Raw genomic sequence first — 20,215 nt, forward strand, 5'->3', positions numbered from 1 at the left:
ATCCAGGACAGGAGAAGTGGGACTACGCAGAGTCCATACATACAGAATAAGGACAGATACCGAGAATGACACCCGGCATCCAGGACAGGAGAAGTGGGACTGTGCAGAGTCCATACATACAGAATGGGGACAGATACCGAGAATGACATCCGGCATCCAGGACAGAAGTGGGACTGTGCTGGTGATATAACAGGAAATGAGGGGAAGTGTCCCCATTGGAAGGTTTTGCCAACTTCCTGTCCCAGAGTGACACACAGATATCCCCCATGATGGTGGTTTGTCCTGATATGATGAAGTGGGGGAGAATGAAGAATTCTGGCAGTGAAGAGTGTGGGGCTATGAAGGGCCCCTGGTGGGTTCAAACTGGGGGTCCCAATACTGCAGTCCATACAGAGGACAAGAGGTTAACAGAGGAGTGATGAACTTCCCAGGATGCCAAAATATGTTCTGTTGGCTTCACAGCAGACTAGCTCTGGCCTCCGCCTGTACGCCGCATATTTCTGTCATGAGCAGACTATGCACTCCAACCCCCACCTCACATACTGCACACAGTGCAACAAGATGAGTGAGACTCCCGATGGGGGGGGGGGGGGATATGGTGCGTGGTGGTATTGTACTGAGGACTGCCACAAGATGAGTGAGACTCCTGGGGGGTGTACTGTACTGAAAACTGCCACAAGATGAGTGAGACTCCTGGGGGGTGTACTGTACTGAGGACTGCCACAAGATGAGTGAGACTCCTGGGGGGTGTACTGTACTGAGGACTGCCACAAGATGAGTGAGACTTCTGGGGGGTGTACTGTACTGAGGACTGCCACAAGATGAGTGAGACTTCTGGGGGGTGTACTGTACTGAGGACTGCCACAAGATGAGTGAGACTTCTGGGGGGTGTACTGTACTGAGGACTGCCACAAGATGAGTGAGACTCCTGGGGGGTGTACTGTACTGAGGACTGCCACAAGATGAGTGAGACTTCTGGGGGGTGTACTGTAGGGAGGACTGCCACAAGATGAGTGAGACTTCTGGGGGGTGTACTGTACTGAGGACTGCCACAAGATGAGTGAGACTCCTGGGGGGTGTACTGTACTGAGGACTGCCACAAAATGAGTGAGACTTCTGGGGGGTGTACTGTAGGGAGGACTACAACAATGCAAATGAGACTCCCGGAGTGTAAACCTCAAATGTTCATATTCTTGTAGTCCGTTCAGCCAGAACTCCTGTCCAGGAGCTGAGCAGGACACAGACTCCCCACAAGGTCCATTCCCACACCGTAATACAGACGGCGCTCAGGGGTGGAGAAGTTCAATGGCCCCCATTCTGAGCATTTCCAGAGAAGGACTGGAACCGAAACGCTGATCTGAAGGCAGTCCGGACCTCAATCCTGTGAGATTCTGTGAAAGACTGGAAAGAGCCGCTCAATGCTGCTTACCTAACGCGACAACCTAAAATATCCGGAACTCTTGCCGTAAAATATGGCGTATGGTACAAGACAAAGGCTGCTGTAATCAAAGACCACCATAGGGAGACGCGGCCACCGGCAAAGTGTATTGTGGGACATCCATATAGCCCCTCCCATTCCCATCAATCGTCTGTTTTGGAGCAAGCCGCCAGGACGGAGGGGGCTGGGGTCCTGTGTTATTCTAGGTATCACAGGCAAGTCAAAAATCCCCATTTCTGCGTTTGATTTACAGAACTTCAAAAGGTGCAGAAGATTGTCACGGGATTGAAGTGTGAGCTGTGTGCAGATCATACTGTACAGGACATTCATAGGCTCTTTTAATCACAGACCCCGGGAGGGCTACCCCCAGCAGTAGAACAGAGGAAGGCAACAATGCCAACATGCACTGAAACAAAGGAGTCAGGTCCTGAACACAAAGGAGTGCCTTAAAGCACAGCAAGGCTGAAGCAGAAGCATGAACATCCACCTGGTAGAGCTTCAATAAACGTGTGGCCCGAGGACCTGGTGGAAGCTTTGCCAGTCTAAGAAACGGATATCTGATGCTAAAAAGCCAAAGCAGTACTGACTGAATGAGTCAGGAAAGGGAAAAACCTTGTTCTACACTCTGCCGAATCCACCTACAACTGTTGGAACGAGACAAATGGCACCCCTTGTGAGAACTGAATGTACGTATCACAGTCAAACACCCGAGGGAAATATCTCTTTAGAGTCGGAGAAAAGAATAGTCAGGAGAAGGTCCTGATTCAGGTAAAAAGAGAAGAAGACTTCTTCCAAAGTATCAAAACCACCTTGTGCTTGTCCACACAGCTCCGATATACCAACATGAAAACCAAAACACCACCTTACAAAAGAGGGTAACCAAGCACATTTATTTCAGCTAAAAGATACGGTTCTAAAGAGTCGAGAAGAACACATTACGTTCCCACAATGACACAGGTACAGATGGAGCTATGTGAGATAATCCATGAACAAACATCTTTACCAGACCATGAGCAGCCAGAGCTCTGAAAGAAAACAGTCAAGGCTCAAACTAGACCCTAGGGGTAATCAAGTGCTGGTGCAAAGCCAGGATACGTTCCATGGAGTAATAGCTATGGTAGAACCTTAGTTCCTTGCATTATGAGAAGTAAACCTAAGTGTGATGACAGATGTTCAGCAAGGTCAACTTCCTAGCCTTTAGAAGCATGAGAGTCATAGAGGTTCCTTCAGGACCTGGGCTTCAAAACAGCCAAACTATCAAAGCCAGTGACTGTGATACAGGCTAGACCAGCCCCTGAGACAGCAGGTCAGATAGAACGTGCCCATGAATAGTCCCCCCAGGAGTCAGAGAAAGTCTGGGGTCAACAGTGCATCCACTGAGAAGGCCAGAGGATCCATGGACCGGTCCATCTGGCTGTTTAAGTGGGATGCCATGAGTTCCACCTCTAGGGTCCTTGAATGGTGAGGGATGTCCTGTAACACTTCAGGTGCACCATTGAAGGGATGGATAAATGGCACTTCGTTCCAGAGAAATCTGGACTACCATGTTTCCATCCCTAGGACTCCACCCCAGTTAATAGAGAAAGCACTTCCCCAATTCCAGTGCAGGACTGGTCAGCTGGCAGGTCAACAATATCCTGGCCTTGGGAGACAGGTACATGGGCTAACCCACAGAGAAAGCTTACCCCATGTAGTCAGCACAATGAGCTACAGAGGTCTGGAGAGAAAATGAGCAAAAATCAATTAACAATGCTGCCATCAGACCTAGCACTCTCATACAAAAGCAGACAAATGGAAGCTTCTTAGAGTGAAGGGTCCAAATATGAGTCATGTCCAGGACTAGGCCCAGATACTCCAACCAATGGACCAAATCCAATGCAGACTTCTGGAGGTTGAGGATCCTCCAGAAGTTTAGACATGTCTGCATTATCCACTGTACATTGGCAGAAAAGGCTGATGTAGGTGGGAAAAAAAAAAAAGTAAAAATGCATATTTGATGACCATCAATACTAAAAATGCCCCCTGTTGAAGCCCAATTCCATCCAGAATATTTAGGTCTGCAGGAAGGCATAGATAGCCTTCAAATCCACAGGGTGCACACCCCTTTTGGGTAATAGACCAGTAGATGTTGAAATAAATCCCTTTCTTGAGGCAGCCTACAAAGTTCTCCTGTGGTGGTACTGGGTCCCGGCTCGGACTGCTCACTTTAATCCGACTGGAGGAGATAGGAGTTTCCGGAACTGTGGTCTATGTGGGGACGTCTTGCACATTTGGTGGTCATGCCCGCGACTGATAGGCTTCTGGTCCAGGGTTTTTGGTTTGCTACAAACGCTTTTTCATACTACGGTCCATAGGGATAAAAGGGTGGCCCTCCTGCATTGCCCAATTTTGGGTCTGTCTAGGTCTCAACAGAAATTGGCATCCTACCTATTCATTCATTTCGGCCAAACGTGCTATAGCTCAAGCTTGGAGAACCCCTTCGGTAGTCTTCCAGGGGGCGAGGACCCTGTTGAATGCTGTTCAATGAACAGATGTCCAGCATTCTTCATGATTCTCATCCGAGATTCCTTAAGGTTTGGGAACCTTGGATACGTTATTCGTTATTCATTACCATCCCTGCCTCCTACTAGTTATGGCCTCCTGTAGTCGCTGCCTGTGCTAGCCCCAGATCCGTGATCCCTCTAGTTTCCCCTCTTTCATGGTTTCTTTCGGATTGCCTTTTGTTTTATTTTAATTCACCTTCTTTTCTTTTCTCTTTTTTTCCGATATTATGTTGGATTACTGCTGCTATTTGGTTCGGCCTTTTGCCGTCCCTTATTGATGTCATTGGACATTTTGTTATTTGACGAATACAAGTCAGCAGGATGTCTATGTGTTATTGTTCTGCTCTGCCCCTGCAAGGGCATATTTTGAGCTTGTTATATTCTTAAAAACAAAACTTTCTAAATAAAAATATTGAAACTGAAATAATTCCCTTAAAACTATTCCTCTGAAGGAACCGAAACAAAACACTCCTAAGTGAAACTGCCGCAAGGCAATGTGAAGGTTTGTGACCCCATGACCCCAGTGCAGAAGCAGGCAGATATGAGGGCAGATCGGAAAGGACACAGGGAGGAGGCGAGAACTATCGCAAGTGGATGAAAACTGATGCAACTTACACTTTTTTTCATCCTGCAGCCTTGAGCAGCACAGGAAACTTCCTCAGTCTCCCAACACAGGTGCCTACAATTTCTCTCTAGTTACAACTGAGAACGGAGGGGTATCCTGAGCAGATAAGGAGGGACTTTGTGGACTTGGGGAAGGCATACCTCTACAGAGGGGGTCTTCAGGAACTAGATCACACCAGTGTTGATTGCCACTGCCCTGGACCTATTGTACACCCTGGTACTAACTGCATCTTGCTGTACCGATGTACCAAGAGCAAGCGCCAAGGGTGGCCCAGTGGCCAACCCTATGTCTTTATGCCACAAGTCTGGTCCCTAAATCTTGCTGAGGGGCACCAATCCAAAAGCTGCAGGACGTAGCCTGTGTCCTGTACACATAGGAAATCCAAATGTCATTCCAGATTATAAGTAGTTCCAGGTAGGGGACATGTATACACCCCCTTCATATGTACCTGTGGTACTTGTACACATTAGGATTTAGGGTGTTGAGCCATATGTTAATCATGTGAGGCCGGCCAAACGGTAATGGGTTAGGTCAGAGGCAGCAGTCATGGAGGTAACACCTAGGAGAACGCTTCTGATTTATCATGTCTATAGTGTAGAAACCAGAATCCCAGTGCCACAAGCATCGTTACCTTGGCCAGGATTACATTTATGTTTCTAAACACATCATACATGTTACAGTTAACAGTGATGTGAGCTCAGACTACATCAACACCACAAGAATGGATCGTATGCATGGAGATCACACCACAATGACTTCATAATACTGATAGAAATGGTCACTCCTACCTGTTGAGGTTGGCAACTCTCTTGCGGTAGTTGCGGATGGCTTCATGGGGATCCAGCAGCAGGTCCTGGGTTGGAGGTCTGGGCTCCTGTACCTGGTACAGTGGGTGTGAGAAGAGGTCCTGCAATTTGGAACCTCTGGATACCGATGCTGGTTCTGTAGTACCGGGGTCTGTTGGCCTTGGTGTGGCTTCTGCGGTATTGGGGACTGCAGACCTTGAGGCTGGCACTGTGCTGTTCCGAGTTTGGCAGTTGCAGTCCCGGATGAGTCTGCTCTGAATTTCTGGCCACAAGTGGAAGTAAAAGTCAGCTGCCAGGATGGCAGAAAACGCCAGGAGCAAGAGGAGTCTACCCCTGCGGAGCAACATGGGGACAGAGGATGGCACAGCGACTGAGGGCCTGGTGAGAAGGGAATGTGGAAGGCAAGGTGTTTCTGGGAACTGGTGGGTCGCGTCACAGCGTGGAGATGGGAGCTGGTGGGTCACGTCACAGTGCGGAGCAGGGAACCGGGAAGGGGGGGTCGTGGCGGAGCAGGGAACCGGGAAGGGGGGGTCGTGTCACAGCATGGAGCAGGGAACGGGGGGGGTCACAGAGTGGAGCAGGGAACGGGGGGGGGGTCACAGTGTGGAGTTGGGCACCCGTGGGTCGGGTCACAGTGTGGAGTTGGGCACCCGTGGGTCGGGTCACAGTGTGGAGTTGGGCACCCGTGGGTCGGGTCACAGTGTGGAGTTGGGCACCCGTGGGTCGGGTCACAGTGTGGAGTTGGGCACCCGTGGGTCGGGTCACAGTGTGGAGTTGGGCACCCGTGGGTCGGGTCACAGTGTGGAGTTGGGCACCCGTGGGTCGGGTCACAGTGTGGAGTTGGGCACCCGTGGGTCGGGTCACAGTGTGGAGTTGGGCACCCGTGGGTCGGGTCACAGTGTGGAGTTGGGCACCCGTGGGTCGGGTCACAGTGTGGAGTTGGGCACCCGTGGGTCGGGTCACAGTGTGGAGTTGGGCACCCGTGGGTCGGGTCACAGTGTTTGGTTGGCTATTCTACCTGGAAGACTACTATCGCCTGCATTTTTCAGTACACTGCCACATTGTACAGTATAAAGATCTCTATACCCCCACACACTGCACCCCCCCAATCTCTATACCCCCACGCTACACCCCCCCAATCTCTATACCCCCACGCTACACCCCCCCCAATCTCTATACCCCCCACGCTGCACCCCCCCAATCTCTATGCCCCCCACGCTGCACCCCCCAAATCTCTATGCCCCCCACGCTGCACCCCCCAAATCTCTATGCCCCCCACGCTGCACACCCCGATCACTATCCCCCCCCCCACGCTGCACACCCCGATCACTATACCCCCCCCCCACGCTGCACACCCCGATCACTATACCCCCCCCCCACGCTGCACACCCCGATCACTATACCCCCCCCCCACGCTGCACACCCCGATCACTATACCCCCCCCCCACGCTGCACACCCCGATCACTATACCCCCCCCACGCTGCACACCCCGATCACTATACCCCCCCCCCACGCTGCACACCCCGATCACTATACCCCCCCCCCACGCTGCACACCCCGATCACTATACCCCCCCCCCCACGCTGCACACCCCGATCACTATACCCCCCCCCCACGCTGCACACCCCGATCACTACACGCCCCCCCCACGCTGCACACCCCGATCACTACACGCCCCCCCCACGCTGCACACCCCGATCACTATACCCCCCCCACGCTGCACACCCCGATCACTATACCCCCCCACGCTGCACACCCCGATCACTATACCCCCCACGCTGCACACCCCGATCACTATACCCCCCCACGCTGCACACCCCGATCACTATACCCCCCCACGCTGCACACCCCGATCACTATACCCCCCACGCTGCCCACTATAGACAATACACACCCTGCACTAACCTGAAGTGTGCACAGTGCAGACAGCAGAGTAGATTCAGCACTGACACTCCTCTCCTGAACTCTGTGTACACATTGTGCGCCCTGCCCACTGCACAACCCCTCACCTGCCCTGTCACCCTCAACTGACACCACTTAACCCTTCACATCCTGGACTATTCTCCACTAGGAAGGATTTTTTTCCCGAGGAGCAAATTGAATCGTGTTGTGTTGGTTTTTTTGGCTTCCTCTGGATCAGCTGTTAGTGAATTATAACTTTTTTTTTTTTAAATGGTGGAACTGGATGGACTTTTGTCTTTTTTCAGCCAGACTAACTATGTATGAGCACAAGAGCCAAATCATCACTCTCTAGAGGAATTCTGCAGAGTATTCCATCACTGACCCCTCTAGAGATCTGCAGAACATCGCTCCCTCCCCTCCCGACAGATCCATATTGATATATTCTGCAGATTATTCCATCACTGACCTCTCTAGGGATCTGCAGAACATCGCTCCCTCCCCTACCCCTCCTGACAGATCCATATTGATATATTCTGCAGATTATTCCATCACTGACCTCTCTAGGGATCTGCAGAACATCGCTCCCTCCCCTACCCCTCCTGACAGATCCATATTGATATATTCTGCAGATTATTCCATCACTGACCTCTCTAGGGATCTGCAGAACATCGCTCCCTGCCCCTCCTGACAGATCCATATTGATATATTCCATCACTGACCCCTCTAGAGATCTGCGGAGCATCGCTCCGTCCCCTCCCCCACCTGACAGATCCATATTGATATATTCTGCAGATTATTCCATCACTGACCTCTCTAGAGATCTGCAGAACATCGCTCCCTCCCCTCCTGACAGATCCATATTGGTATATTCTGCAGATTATTCCATCACTGACCTCTCTAGAGATCTGCAGAACATCGCTCCCTCCCCTCCTGACAGATCCATATTGGTATATTCTGCAGATTATTCCATCACTGACCTCTCTAGAGATCTGCGGAGCATCGCTCCGTCCCCTCCCCCACCTGACAGATCCATATTGATATATTCTGCAGATTATTCCATCACTGACCTCTCTAGAGATCTGCAGAACATCGCTCCCTCCCCTCCTGACAGATCCATATTGGTATATTCTGCAGATTATTCCATCACTGACCTCTCTAGAGATCTGCAGAACATCGCTCCCTCCCCCCCTGACAGATCCATATTGATCCATTTTGCAGATTATTCCATCACTGACCTCTCTGCAGAACATTGCACCAGGACTGTTCATTGTAGAGGATGGGAATCCTAGCGGTACAAGTAACTTCCAATGATATGTGAATGTTGGACTGATTAGCGAAACGCTTATAAAGAATGTCCAGTTTCTGTTCTACAGAGCCCCCTGGGGGATGAATGGTGTGACTGCATGTACAGATTTAACCTTTTGAAGATCCTTTGCCAGGTTTTGAGCCCCCCTGTGACCCATCTAAGTAGGTTCCAGGAGGTTCTGCATGTCATTTCTTCTAGGTTTATGCCTTGAGTTTGGTCATTTCCATTAGGCTTGTGTGGATAAGCCATTTGCTACAATGCAGGTTTGTTGCACGTTGTCCTGCATTGACCTGCTGCTTTCAGAGAAGGAAGGGTTAACACTGCTGGTCAGGTTGTCCCACGCTTTTCAGGAAGGTTAACGCCCCCTTATAGGTCATACCATATAAATAGGGGCTCATTAGTGCCTCTAAGAAGTCAGCTAGGGGAAAGCTTGCCAAGATATAGTCGTTATGCAGTTGGGGTGTTGGACCCCTTGGAAAAGAGGAAGCAGCGCCCAGTCAGGGTTCCCAATAGGGTATGGAGATACTGAATCTATATGGACTTGTGCAGTTGGACCCCTTGGGGAAGGGGAACCCAGTCAGGGTTCCCAATAGGGTGTGGAGATACTGAATCTATATGGACTTGTGCTAAGTTAACAGAAGCCAGTGTATGGATTATTGCTACCTTGCAAATTACTGCCAGATTTGGTCTCCTGCATTGAAAAGGACTCTATGGGACTTAAGACCTCCTCATCCAGGTAAGATTGCCTCAGGGGGCACTAGAGAACTTTGTACAGGAACATGTATGGAAGACGTCTTTGAGAACAGTTCCTTTGTTACCTGTAACTACTTCAGTAAAAGATCTTTATTGTTCTTCTAATCTGCCTGGTCTAAAGGCTCCAAATAGGTGCATGTAAGGTGTATCTGACTTCTATCAGAGGACTGAAGAGGTTAGAAAAGATACAGTACAGAGGTCCAACAAGCAGAGAAGCTGTCCTGAGGAAGCTTTATTGCCATAACTACCATATGTGTGTCACACTGCTAAAGCAGCCAACCAGCCAGGAAACTGGTGACATGGCAGGGGTGATGGATACCCTAGTAATGAAGGTTTTATGCTTGGCCCCTTCACTAGCAATGTGTTCCCCACATACTGGGATCGACCTCAGGAGTACCTGGGGACCTAGCCTGGAATCACTGAAAGAGCAGTGGAGGGGGCCCCAGGAGGAGAACAAGCACAGATTTTTTGAGAAGGGTTTCCTGCATCCATTAGCAACAGATGGAACATGGATCTGAGGCAATGGGACTGCTGAGTTAGTGGAGACCAGTACATGTTCTGCGGTACCAGCTCGGAAATGCTGCACACCTGAGGAGAAGTGTTCTCAGAAGTTGTGTTGACCATGCACAACACTGAGGTCCAGACCTCCCTCTAACAACACGCACCAAGGGATCTCACTCCTTAAATATGACCCTCCACAATGTAGAAAATACTCCTGGCCTCTCTCTACCTTTTGATTACTATAGGAGTGGTCATCAGCATATAGGAGAGCCAGTTGGTAGTAACTGATAAAGGTGAAGAAGCCTGAACACTTGCTCAGCAGTAATAATTACTTGGGCCCTGAGAGGAACATACTAACAAGGAAGCTCTACCTTTTCAGGCCTCATGAACAAGCAATTTAGAACTTAGAAGTGTGTCAACCCTTTGCTTGCCTTGAAAAACCATACAAACAATGCTAATGTGCTGCAGCCTCCAGGTAGAGGTGTAATAATCCCCTGACAAACACAGAGATTCTGCTTATGCCTGAAGATTAAATCCACCCTGGGAAGGAAGCCCAGATCCATCATCAAGACAAACCATCATGAATAAAAAAAACAAGATGACAACCAGAAATTCATTTAAGCTGGTCAAATAGCAAACAAAATGTCAGCCAGTCCAATAGGGATCAAGGTGTGATCATCTCTGCTAGGAACAAGTCAAATGAGATGAACGACCTCTGTTGAAGGGATGAATGATAAAAATTGTTGGAAAAATGTTCCTTAATCAAAGGTTGCAGTCAATCAGCTGCTGGTCAGTGTACAGAAGTCACTGTCAGAATACAATGCCCTGGTGGGGGCAGATTACTTCATCTCTCTTTTTTCCCCATTCAGACCCAAATTTAGGGCCAATGGCCTTTAGGGTAACGAGCTTCAGGGAGTCAGAGAAAATATGGAGGAAAAAATGACAAGCCCTATTTAGAAGCCAAGGCATCTGCAATGCATCCTACAGCTTTAAACATAGGCATCCCTTCAACAGACTTCATTTGACTAAGACATGCCAGTATATAAAATTTCTTGCTATGCAAGTAACTGCTAGGACTGGGGAGGGTCTGGTGTCCTGTGACAAGAAAGGATTTGTGCCCTTTCAAGAAAAAAATGGTTACAGGTATGTTCTTTATTGTACATCACAGGCCATGGGTTTGTTTTTGGACATCCCACTGACTGAAGAATCAATCGCATAAGGGGTGGGCCACACAGCAAACAGGTCAATGAATCCTGACAACCCCCAAACATAAGGAAATGCCCAAATCACTGGGCCACCTTAGGGTCTTTCAAACTGAAGTCAGCATCCACTGAGGCATGGACATCCACCTAGTAGAACATACCAAGTGTGTGACTAGAAGATCAGGTAGTTGCTTACATACCTTGAAAAATGGAAGCCTGATGCTGGAAGGCCTAAAAAGCACCAGTGTTCATGATAGAACGATCCTGAACCAGAAAGGGAGGAATGGTCTCCTTAAAGTCATAGGCCTGACGTGAGTTAACAAATCCACCTCGCAATGGTGGAATGAATAGGAGCCTGCCACCTACCAGAGCCCTCTAGCAGGATAAAGAGAGAGAGTTGTATTGACAAATACAAACTGTAGTCAAGAGGACGCTTGTACCTCAAATTACATTTAAACAATCAACTACCCCCCAAGTGTCCTTACCAAGGACTGAGAGGCAAAAGGTCTCTGAAAGAGGACTTCCAAGGCCCTCAAAAATGTAATTCATGCCAAATAAGTACTTTGAAAGCTGAAATGGTCAGGTCTGGATGCGACTCCCATCCCAAAATTGTGGATGTTATTTAGGCTGTAAGGATCCTAATCAATAAAAATAGCCACTGAGTGCAGACTAGGACGGAGCCAACCCAGGCTCCAGACAGCAATGTACACGGAAGAAAATGCCCACGAGCCATACATCTCTGCAAACCAGGTATGAAACTAACAGCCTCAGTCTGGGCTCCAGTCTGGCCACACCCCCAATGTGTTTCACTCCGCCCCCAGAGATTAATCATTAGGATGTGGATTCCATGCTGATGAGGATAAATGCATCATTGGCTGTCATATAATTAATCAATTAAGAATGAATATGTCATGGAAATTTTGTATTGTTGGTTGAACTTTAAATGTGTCATATATGAGTGTTATTCATATGTCTCTGGTGTGTATAATGAAAGCTCTGAAGGCTGCAATTGGGCCATGCCATGTACAATGTATGTATTACAGTACTCAGCTCGGTAATGGATGAGATGGCGGATCTGCGCTTATAGACCGGCGTGTATACCACCACGGCATTCCATGCGAATGTCCCCAACGGGCCTGTATCCACATATCAGCAGCATAGTACCACATGGACTCCGTACCGCAAGGCGCCAAACGGTGTGAACTCCGCGTGTAGGCTCATGTATATCTTACAACCCATTACCGACCTGAAACTGTATCTGGATGGATGTGTTTTAATAAAGATCGTATCGGGGCCCATCCAGGTACAGACTGATGTTTAATCTAGGGAATGCTTGTACAGGGAATTTACATATCACTAGGAGCTAGGACAGGAAATATGCTCTCCATAGAGGGCTCATGGGGGGAAGGGGAGGAAGTCTGCTGACCTCAGAGGGCTCATGGGGGAGGACCAGTGATAGATAATAGGAAAGGCTATGCTCCAATCGGAATGTACATCCTGTGTATAGGCACTCCCCATTGCATTGTTCTGTGGGAGGGGATTGACCTGACTCATGTGGGGGGCGTGTGTGTGTTTGTAATAAAACCAGAGGCTGAGAATGAAAACTTCCTCTATGTGAATTCCAACAGCAACCTGAGAGTGTCATGTGATCATTCCTGGGTAACGGAGCTCCATATTCCCCACATCTCAACAGAAACTAACCCAGTTGGAGGCGCAGGAATCTTGGGGCTAAGCTGCAGTCGTGGTAAGCGAGATTCGCACAGCTTTATGGGGGATTTCTGCGCATCCAACTGCGAGTACTCACGGTAAGGAGAAATTTGTTAAAGCGAATTTCCAAGACAAATATCACATGAACAAGTCTGCTCACACAGAACAAAGCTTGGTAAGCCTGCTGTACAGAAATGCAAGGGTGCAACGTCATAAGGGGTGTGTGCCTATGTGCAGCAAGAGTCTGCAGTGATAGACTATTGTGAAAAAGTGGAGCAAACATGAAACAAAGAAAGAACACATACAAATGACACAAATACTGAAAATGAAACAAAATTAGTTAAAATCAAACCCCAAAAAATCTTGAAAGATAAAAGGAATCCCTAAAGAAAGCAGAATTTAGATGCAAGCCAATCTTGTATGCAGGTAAGGTCACAGCGTGATCCCGTTCAGGGTGGCCTTACCAACGAATGCTGGTGAACAGATCTTTGTGCCTGGGGTTTGCAGAGCTGTCCGGATCATATGGACATGGTCTTCCCTGTACATTGTGGTCAGGTCTGGATGCTACCGAGAAAAAAGGGATCTTCTTGACCCTGGAATCGACTGAGATTTGTTTTGCTTCTTGCACATGGCTCCTGCAATCTGACCTCATTAAAATAGTGAACTGTATTGTCTGAGTGTTGGTGTCTTTATTGAATGGAGAAAAGGCAGAACCCGTCCCTCAGATTACGTCTTTGGCTGAAACGTTCTAGACTTACACCAAGCAAAGAATGCTTTCCATGTGTGATGGAAGATCTTGTGGGAAGATGAATTCGGAGTCTTCATAAAGTAGGGATGACTGAACCCAGAAGACCCTACTGCTTCAGGACCCAAGTCTCCACAGCCATGCTGGTACAGCCAGTGACCATGAAGCAGGATGGTCTGAGACAGAAGACTGAAGTGCGGTACACACAGGCTGAATATCAGCTAAAATCAGACGCTACAGTAGATACCCAACATTCTGCCCCTGACAGAAGACAATCTCATGGCTGCCTTCTGTGAATGAGTGCGCTGGAAAACAAGTAGCCATTGGCTGCCAGCACTGACCCATGTGTTGTGGCATGCGGGGGGGGGGGGGGCATGATTGGTGGGGACTGGGGGTGGTCCCCCAGTCAGAACACAATAGCTCAGCAGGAAGATTGCTGGACTAACATTGCATTGTTCATACAGAGACCTCCTTGTGAGTGTGTGCCAGGATTTAGACCATTCAGTATGGTCCTACAGAGAGTCTGCCAGTAGCCGAACTATGAGAATCACACCGACCTGGACATCTTCAGTGTGACGAGCATCACCTAAACATGTAAAGCCTCGTACACATGACCAGAAAACCGTACCGAAAATGGCGCTTTTCAATCAATTGTACGATAATTGAGCAGCACAGTGGCTAAAATGGTTAGCACTTCCGCCTGGCAGTACTCAGGTCCTCGGTTCAAATTCCAACCAAGGCACCACCTGCCTGCAGTTTGCATGTTCTCTCTGTGCCTGCGTGGGTTTTCTCCGGGTACTCCAGTTTCCTCCCACACTCCAAAGACATGCTGGTAGGTTAATTGTCTCCTGTCTAAATTGGCCCTAATATATGTATGTGAGTTAGGGACCTTAGATTGTACACCCCTCGGGGGCGGGGACTGATGTGAATGGACAATATATATGTAAAGCGCGGAGTAAATTGACGGCGCTATATAAGTACCTGAAATAATCTGATGAGGACAGTTCATTGGATTTATCCCAAGGGACAAAGACGAAAATGGAGAGAGCGCTGCTGCAACCAGAGTTCCCCGACAATGGCCCAGATGATGCCAGAGACAGACTGCTCAAGCAAGGGAAGGCAATGTTCTCCATGACAGGTGCTCAGTCATCCCTGCCCTCATGTGTGTCCAGCCACATTGATCTGCTCACGTACAAGCACTATGGTGTGATTCAAGGGTTTTCCATTTCACAGAGACCGCAAGAGAAACTGAACAGTGTGCAAAAAAAATGCCACCCAGACACGCCACAAAGGCACCCCTACCTCTGCACGCCACAAAGGCACCCCTACCTCTGCACGCCACTCAGACACCCCTAACTCTACACGCCACAAAGGCACTCCCACTTCTACATGCCACCCCCACCACTACACGCCACCCAGACACCCCCACCACTGCACGCCACCCAGACACCCCCACCTCTGCACGCCACCCAGACACCCCCACCTCTGCACGCCACCCAGACACCCCCACCTCTGCACGCCACCCAGACACCCCCACCTCTGCACGCCACCCAGACACCCCCAACTCTGCACGCCACCCAGACACCCCCAACTCTGCACGCCACCCAGACACCCCCACCTCTGCATGCCACCCAGACACCCCCAACTCTGCACGCCACCCAGACACCCCCACCTCTGCACGCCACCCAGACACTCCTACACGCCACCCAGACAACCCCACCTCTACACAGCCCCCAGACACTCCTACACACCACCCAGACACCCCCACCTCTACACAGCCCCCAGACACTCCTACACACCACCCAGACACCCCCACCTCTGCACGCCACCCAGACACCCCCACCTCTGCACGCCACCCAGACACCCCCAACTCTGCACGCCACCCAGACACCCCCAACTCTGCACGCCACCCAGACACCCCCACCTCTGCACGCCACCCAGACACCCCCAACTCTGCACGCCACCCAGACACCCCCACCTCTGCACGCCACCCAGACACTCCTACACGCCACCCAGACAACCCCACCTCTACACAGCCCCCAGACACACCTACCTCTACATTACCATTAAAATGACTCAACTGTCTAGTGATGTCAGGAGAAAATTAATTTCCTCTGTAAACAGCTTGTATCTTGATAAGATGTCATCCCGGTACTGTATTTCTTATTCAAACTATTTGTATCCATCATACCATCCCATAATATTGTACAACATACCCAGGACGTGTGCAGTGCCATGTAGCACAGCAGTGAACCTCTATAAATGCCTTGTGGCATGCAGTTCATCGGTGTACACCTTCGGACATGCCCTGTGATATTGATAGTTTCCTCTAGAGATGTACAGAGCTAATCAGGCCAATGTAGAATACAGGGTGTGGAATACTTCATCTGCTCATTTTGTATTTCTTCTTGACACTTTCAGACATATTTGTGCATTACTGACTCCTTTAGGGAGCGCTGGGTCTGATGGAGGGCCAGGGGTGTCAGGATGAGCTGTTTTGGAGGTTATATTTTGTTTTACGAACTGTTGCTGATTGGTAATCAGATAACGAGCGATCAGAAGAAATCTCAATATAGAAAATTGGGCTAGCAGTACATCAGTACCTTCCAGATGTGGCAGCAGAACAGAAATAAGTGTTTAGGGTACAATTCTGAACACCGGCAGTCCCAATCTCTCCTCTCATCCCATTTCTACATTTATGGTCTTTATGGTGACAACACTACAGAGAGATCATGGCTGCATATTAGAAAGACCCACAGGAAGCCAGCACTTTGATGTCAAGGGATTCTGTATCTGTCTGTTGTCTTCAGCTCCACCACACCACACAATTATCTGAGGAAGAGCCGTGTTGTCCACCTCCATCCCATCTCATGTCCAGCTGATGGGTAATAAACATGCTGCAGTATATATGGAGTATGTCAGCAGCTGGGGCTTCCTTCACATTGCCACCACAAGTATCCCAGGAGGAGAGGCAGCTCAGTGACTACATCTGAGATCAAAAGTGGATCCCAGCAAGAGGGAATTTACCAAGAAACAAAATCCCTTCAGGATATACTGAGCCAGGTGAAGGGACCTGAACGATAGAGGACATATTGTCTCATATCACACACAGTTTATTTACGGTCTTAAAATCAGCAAGATGTCCTTATATCTGCACCTTGTGTTGTACAGTCGGTCTAGGGTCCGTACGGGACGTAGATAGGAGAGGGGTGTACAGTCGGTCTAGGGTCCGTACGGGGCGTAGATAGGAGAGGGGTGTACAGTCGGTCTAGGGTCCGTACGGGGCGTAGATAGGAGAGGGGTGTACAGTCGGTCTAGGGTCCGTACGGGGCGTAGATAGGAGAGGGGTGTACAGTCGGTCTAGGGTCCGTACGGGGCGTAGATAGGAGAGGGGTGTACCGTCGGTCTAGGGTCCGTACGGGGCGTAGATAGGAGAGGGGTGTACAGTCGGTCTAGGGTCCGTACGGGGCGTAGATAGGAGAGGGGTGTACAGTCGGTCTAGGGTCCGTACGGGGCGTAGATAGGAGAGGGGTGTACCGTCGGTCTAGGGTCCGTACGGGGCGTAGATAGGAGAGGGGTGTACAGTCGGTCTAGGGTCCGTACGGGGCGTAGATAGGAGAGGGGTGTACAGTCGGTCTAGGGTCCGTACTGGGCGTAGATAGGAGAGGGGTGTACCGTCGGTCTAGGGTCCGTACGGGGCGTAGATAGGAGAGGGGTGTACAGTCGGTCTAGGGTCCGTACTGGGCGTAGATAGGAGAGGGGTGTACAGTCGGTCTAGGGTCCGTACGGGGCGTAGATAGCAGAGGGGTGTACAGTCGGTCTAGGGTCCGTACTGGGCGTAGATAGGAGAGGGGTGTACAGTCGGTCTAGGGTCCGTACTGGGCGTAGATAGGAGAGGGGTGTACAGTCGGTCTAGGGTCCGTACTGGGCGTAGATAGGAGAGGGGTGTACAGTCGGTCTAGGGTCCATACGGGGCATAGATAGGAGAGGGGTGTACCGTCGGTCTAGGGTCCGTACGGGGCGTAGATAGGAGAGGGGTGTACAGTCGGTCTAGGGTCCGTACGGGGCGTAGATAGGAGAGGGGTGTACCGTCGGTCTAGGGTCCGTACGGGGCGTAGATAGGAGAGGGGTGTACCGTCGGTCTAGGGTCCGTACTGGGCGTAGATAGGAGAGGGGTGTACCGTCGGTCTAGGGTCCGTACTGGGCGTAGATAGGAGAGGGGTGTACCGTCTGTCTAGGGTCCGTACTGGGCGTAGAGAGGAGAGGGGTGTACAGTCAGTCTAGGGTCCGTACTGGGCGTAGATAGGAGAGGGGTGTACCGTCGGTCTAGGGTCCGTACTGGGCGTAGATAGGAGAGGGGTGTACCGTCGGTCTAGGGTCCGTACTGGGCGTAGATAGGAGAGGGGTGTACCGTCGGTCTAGGGTCCGTACTGGGCGTAGATAGGAGAGGGGTGTACCGTCGGTCTAGGGTCCGTACTGGGCGTAGATAGGAGAGGGGTGTACCGTCGGTCTAGGGTCCGTACTGGGCGTAGATAGGAGAGGGGTGTACAGTCGGTCTAGGGTCCGTATGGGGTGTAGATAGAGCGGTGTACAGTCGGTCTAGGGTCCGTACTGGGCGTACATAGGAGAGGGGTGTACAGTCGGTCTAGGGTCCGTACTGGGCGTAGAGAGGAGAGGGGTGTACAGTCAGTCTAGGGTCCGTACTAGGCGTAGAGAGGAGAGGGGTGTACAGTCGGTCTAGGGTCCGTATGGGGTGTAGATAGAGCGGTGTACAGTCGGTCTAGGGTCCGTACGGGGTGTAGATAGAGCGGTGTACAGTCGGTCTAGGGTCTGTACAGGGTGTAGATAGAGCGCTGTACAGTCGGTCTAGGGTCTGTACAGGGTGTAGATACAGCGGTGTACAGTCGGTCTAGGTGTGAAAGTCCCATAGAATGAGGCACATGATGAATCAGAAATGAGGGGGGAGGGACAGAAGCGAGTTTGTGACATGCAGGCTCCATAGGTTCTGGGATGATTTTTCATCTTGCATCTTGGTGTCCCGGAGACTCCCCTTGTTGAGGCCACCAGAAGTCACTTGTGCCCAGGCTGGAGAGACTATGAGAGATTGTGGGTACTTCTGTCATTTCCTAAACAGAATGTTAAAGTCAGTGAGCGTGCTCATAAAACACAGGTGAAGCCCCCCATCCCAACCACATTTGTGATCTCTGGTGCACTTCAATCCTTGGCACCAAGCCTGACGTATGTACCACAGCTACATCAGCCACTCAGTGACGTGGTGCCAGTGTCTACCATAGGACTACAGTTGGGATTGTAGGTCTGCACACACATACTGGGGCTCTATGAGATGAAGTGATTTAGTGTATATAAACCATCAACCATAACATGAATGCCTGCCATAACCCATTGCGGCCTGGACCCCGCTAGACCTGTGAAGGTATCTGTAGTAGCAGAAAGGTTCTGTAAGTTGTGTGGTGGGGTCTCCATGGATCAGACTTGTTTTTCCACCACATCACACAGTTGCTCAATTGGATTGAGATCTGAAGAATTTGGAGGCCACGTCAACACCTTTAATTTATGTTGTGTTCCTCACACCTTGTTCTTGAATGCATCAGACCACACCACCTTCTTCCATGGCTCCATGGTTCAGTTTTGATTTCACATGCCCATTGTAGGCTCCTTTGCTTGTGGGCATGGGTTAGCATAGGCACCCTGACTAGTCTGCAGCTACACAGCCCCATACACAAAAAACTGCAACACCCCTTTTGTCCGCTTTCATCCCATTAACTTCAGGGACAACATGTTCACTTCCTGCCTAATAGATTCCACCCACTTGCAGATATCATTGTAACCAGATAATCAATGTCATTGGTTTGTCAGTGATCATAATGTTATGGCTGATTGCTGTACACGCTCCATAGATCATCTGATCATATAGAGAAGAATATACAAGGTTTAATTTTCCCCAGATACTTCTACAGCCCCAACATATCACTTCAGTCCCTGTCCCAAGGAGCTTACAATCTAAGGGGCCTATCCCACATACACGCACATCCAATTTATAGAGGAGCCATCTGTCCTACTCCTTTGGAGTGTAGGAGGAAACTGGAGTACCCAGAGGGAGAACATGCAAACTCCATGTAAAAAGAGTGCCCTGGCTGGGACTCAAACCATGGACCCCAGTGCTGCAAGCGGGTTCTATAGCATCATTACAGTCATTAGTAGCAGTTTATGTCATCTTACCGTCACATTAAGAGCCTGGAATGGCGTACACAGCTGACTGAACAGGCTACACTTGTTGAAGTCGATGGTGAGCCGCTTGTTCGCTTTCCTTCCAGCAGAAATTTTCATGGGATTTTCTGCAAATCTCACATCTAAAGACGACTCCTGAACAATACAGGGAAGCACAGCGTATAGGTGTATGGTTGTATTGTATGTGGTCAGCCATGGATAGAAGGTCAAGTGTCTCACCTCATCAGCTGCCGCATTAGACATCAACTCCAAGTCAGACTCTTGTGGAGGAAACTCTGCAAGACAGGAGAGCAGGAGGAATTCAGGATGTTATCATACACATGACAACCAATGTATCTGTACTAGTGATAGGTGCACAGGAGAGCGGGAGGAATTCAGGATGTTATCATACACATGACAACCAATGTATCTGTACTAGTGATAGGTGCACAGGAGAC

The 20,215-nt window shown here is 49.9% G+C and overlaps 2 protein-coding genes across 4 annotated transcripts in view; both read right to left on the reverse strand.

Moving 5' to 3' along the window:
- FAM20A (FAM20A golgi associated secretory pathway pseudokinase) overlaps nucleotides 1-19,866 on the reverse strand; it is a 40,239-nt gene extending 20,373 nt beyond the window's left edge. Inside the window, exon 1 of one of the 3 annotated variants that reach the window (XM_089667253.1) lies at nucleotides 19,770-19,866. Coding sequence is in view for 1 of the 3 variants with exons in the window: in XM_089667251.1 (XP_089523377.1) it covers nucleotides 5,395-5,759 (365 nt within the window). In the remaining 2 variants the exon portion in view is untranslated. Of the gene's footprint in view, nucleotides 1-5,394; nucleotides 6,475-8,550; nucleotides 8,618-19,769 lie in introns of those variants that run through there. The other 2 variants (XM_089667252.1, XM_089667251.1) reach the window with 2 other exon arrangements.
- The window catches only part of LOC149428566 (cilia- and flagella-associated protein 337-like), a 51,411-nt gene continuing 47,817 nt past the window's right edge, over nucleotides 16,622-20,215 (reverse strand). The window contains exons 21-23 of the mRNA XM_089667250.1: nucleotides 19,998-20,053; nucleotides 19,770-19,913; nucleotides 16,622-18,655 (exon numbers count right to left, since the gene is read on the reverse strand). Of these exons, the coding sequence (XP_089523376.1) occupies nucleotides 18,548-18,655; nucleotides 19,770-19,913; nucleotides 19,998-20,053 (308 nt within the window). The 3' untranslated portion in view covers nucleotides 16,622-18,547. The remainder of the gene's footprint in view (nucleotides 18,656-19,769; nucleotides 19,914-19,997; nucleotides 20,054-20,215) is intronic.

This window comes from Staurois parvus, unplaced genomic scaffold, assembly GCF_062004578.1.
Source record: "Staurois parvus isolate SC_StPar_1 unplaced genomic scaffold, SC_StPar_1.0 ptg003130l, whole genome shotgun sequence".
Taxonomy (NCBI): Eukaryota; Metazoa; Chordata; class Amphibia; order Anura; family Ranidae; genus Staurois; species Staurois parvus.